The 9,389-nt window shown below is 35.4% G+C and overlaps 1 protein-coding gene across 1 annotated transcript; it reads right to left on the bottom strand.

The window, feature by feature from the left end:
* Positions 1-3,400: 3,400 nt before the first annotated feature.
* On the bottom strand, positions 3,401-6,791 carry LOC117623143 (plant cysteine oxidase 2-like). Its single transcript, XM_034354013.1, has 5 exons — positions 6,090-6,791; positions 5,232-5,350; positions 4,976-5,138; positions 4,035-4,253; positions 3,401-3,927 (listed from the first exon to the last, which is right to left on the bottom strand). The coding sequence occupies exons 1-5, from the start codon at positions 6,310-6,312 to the stop codon at positions 3,803-3,805; spliced, it is 849 nt and encodes a 282-aa protein (XP_034209904.1). The 5' UTR covers positions 6,313-6,791; the 3' UTR covers positions 3,401-3,802.
* Between the last annotated feature and the right edge of the window lie 2,598 nt (positions 6,792-9,389).

The following is a 9,389-nucleotide window of genomic DNA, read 5'->3' on the forward strand; positions in this document are numbered from 1 at the left end:
TACACACAGTGCAAAAACCTTAACAACTAAACCAACCTTCGTTGGCTATAGCCATTGAACTTTGATCAATCAATTTCATGGCCTTGTTTAGTGCTAATGATATTTTATAAGTACTACTAAACGAACCCTAAAATTAACTGAGTACATTTTATGACATCCAAATATTTAAATCAAAATGTAAAATTAACTAAGTAAACCCTATTTAACTACCAAAAATACCCTGATGCATACACTCTAAAAAACACATCTCCAACCCAAAGCACTCAAACACATCTCATACCCCTTTAACCACAAAGTCTATACTTAAGCAAAAACTCAATATTAAAATGCAAAAGTAATACTCATATTTAGCCCAAACTAGCTTCACCTAATGCCTTGGAACCACATGTAAATACGTTGAATTGTATTGAAGCATAAACCCGATTCCCAATAGAAAATGCATTTCACAGAACCATCCACTTTGACAAACTATTGGCTTATAAAAGATCCACCCCCTCCTTGTAAGGTAATGTATCTCTGTTAATAGTGCTTTTGGTAGGACACATAAGAAATTTTACCATAAACCCAGGTGCTTCCTCTGGGTATTCATCTAGCAGGTCTTATCCAACTATTTTGTTTATTTCATCATCCAAATGCTGCAACAAACGGTTCTGTAATTTGAAACCATTATTGGCACTCTAATGGCACCCTTAAACTCTCAAACATTAATTTCTTCCGAGCAATGCTGAACAATAGGGAACTAATTCATTGGTCCAATAAAATTGACATCTTATTAGACAAGCATATATCATCACGACTAAAAGATCAACAGAACCCATAGATCGCAAGTACTCCAACCATAACCACCAACACTATCGATTTCATCACCAGCTCAGGCCGCATCACTCCCATCCCCTGGAGGCCACACCCAACCCATTCTTCGTTGTGCCGTACACCGCACCCATGCTTGTGAAAGCCATGGTTGTGTGTTTAGTTGTGTGCAAGAATCTAGATAAAGCTGTATTAAAATTAGAGTGTACTTATTACAATTATATTTGTTTCACAATTCAATATATTATTTTTGTCATTTTATATTATGATAAATTAGTAGTTCAATAAATAGTTTGGTAGTATGGTATATTCGGTTAATTTTAGGATTCGTTTAGCCGCACTCTATTTTATTAAGCAAGGAATTTATTAAAATAGTGATATAAGTAGGCAGATTTTTATTTCTGGGCTGTAGTAGTTCTGGTCTCAGCCCGTCAATATTTTTATGGGCCTACGTTAAGATTTTGCACCTCAGAAAAGAAGAGAAATGTCAGAGGTGGCAAATGTTCTTTCGGACTCAAAGGCATGATAATTGGGTTGACAATATGTGAACCCTCCCTTTGGTTGGGCCATGGACACACACACACGGGGAGTTTTCAAAGTGTTTTTCTCGTAAACTCTTGTTTTATCAGTCAGTTTTGCTTTGCCAAAACATAATAGCAATCTTCCTAAGCTTCTTCCTTCCCCTTGGCCTTGGTCCCAAATAGCTGAGTAAATGAAGGCTGGTGCTGGTGGTGAAAACGATATGAGGTCGTATTGAGCACATCGTCCGTCCAATCCTCTCAGTCTCAGGTGTCATTGCAGACGCTAGCTAGTTACAGAAATGTATGTAGTGTAGAAGGCCATGCATGCCTAATCTTGGGCAGACCCACCACAGAATCCATGGGCAGAACAAAGTATTGTCGTTCAAAAACAAAGTATTATATATATATATATATATATATATATATATATAATGGAAGCAGAAAAGGAAATAAGAAAGGAAAAGCCATGACAAAGAGGGAGAGGTGAGGGCATGCATCATGCATGTTAAACGTAGCTAGGGTTTTGATTGTGATGGCTTAACATTATTGTTAGGTTATATGAAGGAGTTTACTCTACTTTTTAATTATGTCATGTCGGTTATTCTGTTCAAACAAGACTGCATACACATAAAGATATACGTACGTATGAGGGTCGGAGTCCTTCCTTATGCTATATTTCTACGATGCACTATGCATAGGATAGGATATATATATATATACGTGACAGCTTCCTTCCTTTGTGAAAACAATTCAATGGAAACTTCTTCTTGTTTCTTTCTCCAACGAAGGCAAAGGCAAGGCACCCGCGCGCTTCTTTCCTTCAACTTCAACTTGTCTTTGTCTCAAAAGTTGCAGACGGACATTCCGACACCCATGCGCTATACCTATGCGTGTGTATATATATATATATATCCCAAACTCAATTCCAAAGGTCAAAATACGACAAAGCAACCACACAGGCGTCATGAGATCACCATCTCTTCTTTCGACATATGCATAATGCAATGCATGCATTGCCCCCACAAAACAACTACTACAACTTTTGAGGTTTAACGATCCAGACCTACGTCACGTCGTTTATAGCAAACTACACTGTACACCCAGAGGCGGATCCATTAAGGCGCAAGGAGGTACTGCACCTCCTCTCGCCGAAAAAATTATTGTATGTGCTTCAAATTACCCATTTGCTCAACTGGTGTACATATTACCTTATTTCCATTTCCAACATTTAAGTAAATGTCTTTATCCTTTTACTTTAATTTATTTTTATATTACTTCATTTACTTAAGTTTACAAAGTAAATAAGGAAGTATCCCCCATTTGGATTCAAATAAAAATACCAGAAAATCAAATTCCTACCAAATCAAAATATGACAAATATGTTTTAGTGCAAAATACGATTTATGCTAAAAATAATGGCTCATTAAGTCAATATATACTCCATACTAAAATCCCATAAAATTAAATTTTCTTATTTGATGTGTAAGGAATAAAAGCCGCCAAAAATTATCTTGAAAAAATAATTATTCCGAAAAATCATTTTTCATACTTAATCAATTTTGCACCTCCGCTAAAAAAATTATGAGTCCGTCATTGTGTACAACTCCCTCTTCTCTCTCTCTCTCTCTATAATCTATATATATAAAACAAAAGATAGAGAATGATAAAACATTCAAAATACCAGAAAATGTCATTGGTTAATTCAAATATTAAAAATTAAAATTATTAATTAAATAAACATAATATGATAAATTCACACTTTTTTATATTTAAAAAATTAAAATAAAAAAAATTCAGATAATAAATCCTATTTTTATAGAACACAACTGCTCATTATCTTTTTTAATTCTAAATAAATTTTAATTTTTAAAAAAAAAACTTCTCACACAGGAGTACGGAGAAGCTAGTCAGCTAATAATAACTAGGCCGCAGAACGCGCACTCATTTTCCTCTCGCCACAAAATAAAACATGGGGTATCCCACCAAAACCAAACTCTCTTTTTTATTCTATTTTATTTAAAAAACATTTGAAGAACGAGAAATGATATCATCAGAAACTAGATAGATGCGGCGGAAGGGGGTTAAAGCCAAGCCAAGTATGAAACAGAGGGTGCAACCAAAACGACAGTTAGTTGTCTCATCAGTGCACTTTCATCCTCATTTCCAGTGCACTTAGAACATTTCTATTCGTTGTTGCTTTTTCTTTTTTAGTTATTTACATCAACTGTTGAAAAAAAAAAAAAACCACCAAGTGAATCATGTCCCACGAACAAGAAGACAAAAAAGAAAAACGACATACAGAGCAAAAAAGAAAACAGAACAAAAGTACTGCTGCTGCCCTCAATTAAGCAGCCACTGACAACATCGACGGAAGCAACGGAATGGTGACGCGGATGGATGAAATGGGATGGCGATGGAGATGGAGATGGCATGGCGATGTAGACAAGTGAAAATGGAATGGTGAGATCAGATCAATTCTCCACTATTTTGGGGCCCCTGTACTTGGCTCCATCTACAGCTAAGTCGTCCGGTTTCTCTATCTCTTGAAGCCAAGCATAACCTTCCTTCTCTTCTTCAGCCACTGATACTCCATCAACTGAAATTCCAAAACAGAAAACCACACAATCAAGATTCTCAAACTTACAAAAGGATCGATCGGCTCTCATTCTCCGTTGGAAAGAAAAATCTAAGTGAAGTTGGTACCTGAGAAATGAGAAAATGGGAAATCAAGGTAGTATTGGCAGTGTCGACCATCGGGATCAGAATATGGGGGGCCGAGCACATCAAGCACCGCGCATGCTGTCACTGCTGTGAAGCAGTGCATGTTCCCTCCATCAGCTGGATATAGGATGGAAGTGTTGCAAGGAGCAGTAAAATCGGCATCAACCTTAACTTTGGCCAAACGAACACCAGGAGGGGTAGCTGCATAAATGAAAGCACTTCAAACTGTTAACTTATTGTGGCAATACAGAGGGGAAGCTTTCTAAAGAAGAATAATAACAGTACCGTAAAGATAACACTCAAATGAAAACTGACTTGAAAGATCTTCCCAAGTGACCGAATATGATTCCTAGCACAGCATTCTTAAAGTTGCTATTAAAACTGATGGTCCTCATCACTTGGTTTTACAGGAAAATTTGAAGCATTCAAAAGTCATAATCATGAGCTAATAGTCTAATCTAGAGATCCCATAAGCAATTACACTGTACCTAACAGATAATAGGTCCAAAAGATAGGTAGGTTGACTTTTTCGTGAAGGCAGATCAGCATTGCGTTAATGTCAAAGTTTTATATAGAATTAGCCACTTTTATTTCTCATTTTGAGAAGTTATTATCAAGGAAATTTAAAATTTCTGACAGTTCAAAAATAAAATCATCCCATAAGACTTTCTCAAGGAAGATGCTAATCTGGTCCATAAAATGTACCTGCTGCTTTGATTTACATTGCGCAAGAAAGGTCGCATCGCATTATGTATTTAGTCTTTGTTTAAGGCTCATTTTTGCAGCAAATACCAATCAACGCCAAACAGAAACGCATAATCTAAGCATAATGCTTTAATGACTGCTGGTATGCATATCTATAATTCAGTCTGTAATTTCTATCCACAAGGTAGAATAGTACAACCTTTAAAGAAAGAAATTACCTGGTGAAGGATTCGCACTTGTGGATTTGTCCTCTGGTGCATCAGCCACCCAATCATATGACTTGATATGCATGGTCCCAAAGAGAAGTTTACTGAAAACCGTCATTCCAGGGTGATTATGAAGGGGAAGGACACCTGAAGGTGGCAAGCAAAATATCCCCATCTGCATATAGGTAATGCAATATAAGAACAAAATCAAAGGTGGAGTGAATTTGCGTCATACATTGCATTAAGTACCTCAAAGAAGCTTACTTACTGAAAATTTTTCACACTCGTGAAGGTGCAGGTATGTTATTGCCGGGGTTCGTCTAGCTACTGTCATCCGGAAGTACGGCAATTCAGGAGTGAGGCCGACATCAGCAGGTTTCATGGCATCTGCATCAAAACAAGCCAAGCCTATAAGCCACATTGGATAGATAGTACATTCTTTTTGGGAATAAATTCAAAGAAAATAAAAAAAAAAGGATCGCGGTCCTTTCAAAAACATAAATTGATCAGGTTAAATGCAAACAACACTCGAGTTAAGCATAAAAAAAACAGAGTCCAGCTGTAAAGATATGAAACAATATGTACCGGTACTGCCACAAAACATTTTTTTATACAGCAAAGTTAGGCCCCAACCCCGAGGATGAATATATACATGCACACATTGGTGCATGTATGCAGCCGCAAAACTGAAATGCATGTACCAATATGCAACGACAGATAATATGATTAAAAAAAACAAAGCCACTGGCAGATAACAGACAGACAGCCTTCAAGATAATTCAAATTCCACACACAAGATTGGTACGTACATGTGAAATAGTGACAACCCACGCCGTCATTACCATCAAAATTGAGACGCACATATCACAAATGACACTATTAGACACGAAAATTTGGTATCTTTGACAGAGAAAATACAGCTTAATGCAATCTAAAAGCAACAGAACAACAACGGATAAATAAAAAAGTTAAGCGATTCTCAAACGGTGAAATTATCACATAAAACCAACATTGAGCCTCAAGTCAATGCAATCATCAAAATTCTGAGACACATCCCGCATGAATAACACATTGATCAGACTAAATTTGAAATCAGCCAATGATGCAAAAGCAGACATAAGCATACCCAAAACAGAGCGTAGCCGTTGGATATCTTCAGGGGAGGGAACAATTCCGGCACCACAAAAGGAAAAGACATCCTTGCACGTCTGGTATAACCTCTGAACCGGCGACATCTTCCGATGACGTCGCCGGCACTTCCTGGTTTTGTTATGCGAATTCGTCTCCACCGGCAATCCGTAAATCTCCTTGTTACCTTTGCGATTGGGCGTCGTCGTCTCAATCCCCATTCACACTCAAAATTCCAGCTTCAATCAAAACCCCGAAAGATATAAAATTTTCGATCTGGGTGTCTTGAAAAACTCAAGAAAATGCAAAATTTCGATCTGGGTGCATACCCAATTGAGGAAGAACTAAGAAACAGCCTGAAAACGAGAAAAACAGAGCAGAGGAAACAGAGGAGGAGAGAGAGTGGAGAGTGATAACAAAAGGTACGGTTTTGAGAACGGTTAGTGTGTACTGGATGAGTGGTAAAAGGAGGACAGAGATGTGAAACTTGGCAGCTCTGTTGAAGAAGGAGAAGGTGGGTGAGGATGGAATGGGTATAAAAGGGGACAAATGGTCCTAGGGTTAGCTGAAAGAGAAAGACAGTTGGTTTTGGTATGAGGGAGTGAAAACCAGGGGCCATGTTTGGCTTTCCAGTGGGCTGTTCCAACAGCGGATTTTTATCCACTCCCTCCTTCTCTTTGGCTTTCCTATGTTTGCCCCTCCTTTTTCTAGTTTTCACAGTCCACTCTATATACGGAAATTTATATTCTTATATATTAGGGTTTTTCTTTTTCTTTTCTCTGTTTTCATTTTTCATTTTCTAATTTTCTCTTCTTTCTTTTTTTCTACTATCTAATATCAAAATATTGAGGGGATCCCCAGTTTGCAACCCAAATCTTTCAATTTTAGAGGCAAAACCACCTTCTGATATGGAGAATTTAAATCCATTCCTGTATTTTTACACGTCTTCCTAAGGAAGTAGACTTTGTATATACCTCTAACTGTTACGTCAGATTCTAATAATAATTACGTAAAGTCAACAACACAGTAACGTATTTATTAACTTTTTGTAGTCTAACATAATATGTCATACGTGCTTACTCATCTTAATTTTTCAATTAAAATATTTATACAAATTTGTCATACAATTTCTATATATGTCAAATGCTTGTATAAATTTATGAAAATTGCATGAATACAACTTATATTCATTTTGATTTCTTGTAGGATGATTCCCCAATTATAAACAATTATATAATATATGCGTGTACTTACCAACCCTTATCTTTTCATGAATATGATAGTTTGATAATATGTTTGATCTAAATTCGATAATTTATTAAGGTTCGTTTGGGAGTGATTCTAGATAAATCATAATCATTTTTAAGGAGAAGCAACTTCCATATGCTTCTTCATATAATCACTTTTTGTGATTTTAAGTGATTAATCAACTTCCAAATGAGCCCTCACTTAACAAATGAAATATAAATTACAGTTGATATCATCTGCTAATAATCCGATATGATTTAATACAATATATAAAATTCGAATAAGAGCATTTCAAAGGGAGATGTCAAATACCAAACATCAAATTTAAATTTGATGATTGATGTGGTAATTTGACATCTTACATAGCTTTACACTCCACCCGATATGTCAAATTAAATTATTATTTTATTAAATTTTAGTGTTGATTCATTTTTAATTAAAAATAAAAGAAATAATAATAATAAAATATTCATATGACATCTTGCTTTTGGGATGTCAAAAATAACATTTCAACCTCATGTCTTCATTCCACATCAGCTTTGACATATCGGTTGGAGTGATGTGAGATCTTATTTTTAGTTGTTGAATGTCTATGTGGCACGTTTGACACATCGGTTGAAAATGGTCTTATAAGTTAACATTTAAACCTTTTTAGTTAATTAAAAGGTTTGTCTCCTTTTCTTATTTCGGAAGGGTATTATACTTCACCCACCCGTGACAATAAAAGTATAGAATTATGTTGTTTATCAAGAAGAAAAAAAGAACAAATATATTGTATGCATTGGTAATTGACATTGAATACGATGTAAAATAGTAAAAGAAATATTTCCCTTCGCATTATTATTTATTTATTATAACAAGATTGAAAAGGAAACTTAAAATACACAAAACCCTTGACTTTAAAAAAAATAATAATAATACACAAAGCCCTCATTCTCTTTACCCGAAGGGGGATAGACAAGAACCCAACGATCTTTATTTTATTTAGTAATAATTATTAACTTTATTTTCATTTTTGGATATATACAAACAAGGTACTAAGATTTGTAAAATGGCAAAGAGTTGGTGGGTTTGAATGGAATTGACTGCAAGAAAAGAAGATAAGCTCTGCAAATCTGCAGTGTTTTTAGTACGTTTTCAAAGCCACACCTTTCTCACGACCCCGCAGAAAGAAATATGAGAGTGGCAAAAAAAGAAAAAAAACCAGATGACAGATCAATCCCCAAGTTCTAACCTCGTGAACTTGTAAGGTCAAGGAGCTAGCATGTTAGTCTTTGTTAGTCTTTTGGAATTATGGCTCTGCCTCTCTCTGACGCTCTGACTCTCTGACTCTCTGAGTTGGGTTTCTGAAAAAGCTTCTGTTCATCCCCAGCTCATCAGAATTAAGTATGGAAAACGTTTTCTCGACCCCAAGAAAAAACAAATAGTAGGGAAAAGTTTTTGACAATGTATTTAAATATTTATATAATATTATTAGCTATCTACATATATAAGATGCCAAACGAGAGAGTGCATACGTACGTGGTTTTATTAAAGGATATCAAAGGTAGTTTTAGCTTTTATAACGCTATACAAAAAATTGGCGCACACTCATAAATATATACAAGAAGAAATTCTTAATTTGGACAAACGAAACTTACCTTGTGTTTGTATTGTTCTGCGTTGTATGTATGTAATTTATTTATTTTTTGAATGCGGAAAAGAGAATTACATGACAAAGTGTTTAGTTCATGTAGACTTAAAAATGTCAAAATATAAAGAAAAAACAACAGATAAGGGAAGACGATGATCCCAAATACAAAGGGAGGTGTCGTTGCTAGTTTTTTTCTTTCTTTCTAGATGCTTGGATGGAGGTTATATGTCATGGTTTTCAAATTTCAATTTCAACGTAAGCTACTATTTTCCTGAAATTTGACAAAAGGAATGGAATATGTTTCCTTAAATTAACGATGATATATATATATATATATACATCATACAGCTTTTATTAGTGAAACAATTCTAAACCTAATTAATGGGGTTATTGACTATTTTAGGATTTGGTCGTGAA

This window comes from Prunus dulcis, chromosome 3, assembly GCF_902201215.1.
Source record: "Prunus dulcis chromosome 3, ALMONDv2, whole genome shotgun sequence".
NCBI classification, from domain to species: Eukaryota; Viridiplantae; Streptophyta; class Magnoliopsida; order Rosales; family Rosaceae; genus Prunus; species Prunus dulcis.

Bases quoted from the DNA above. Each gene is read 5' to 3' on its own strand.
- LOC117623143 (XM_034354013.1), bottom strand. From the start codon at position 6,312: ATGGGGATTGAGACGACGACGCCCAATCGCAAAGGTAACAAGGAGATT. The intron at 4,254-4,975 runs GTAATTTCTTTC...TCATTTATGCAG, and splicing joins AAGTGCGAATCCTTCACCAG to CTACCCCTCCTGGTGTTCGT. The intron at 3,928-4,034 runs GTACCAACTTCA...TTGGAATTTCAG, and splicing joins CCCATTTTCTCATTTCTCAG to TTGATGGAGTATCAGTGGCT.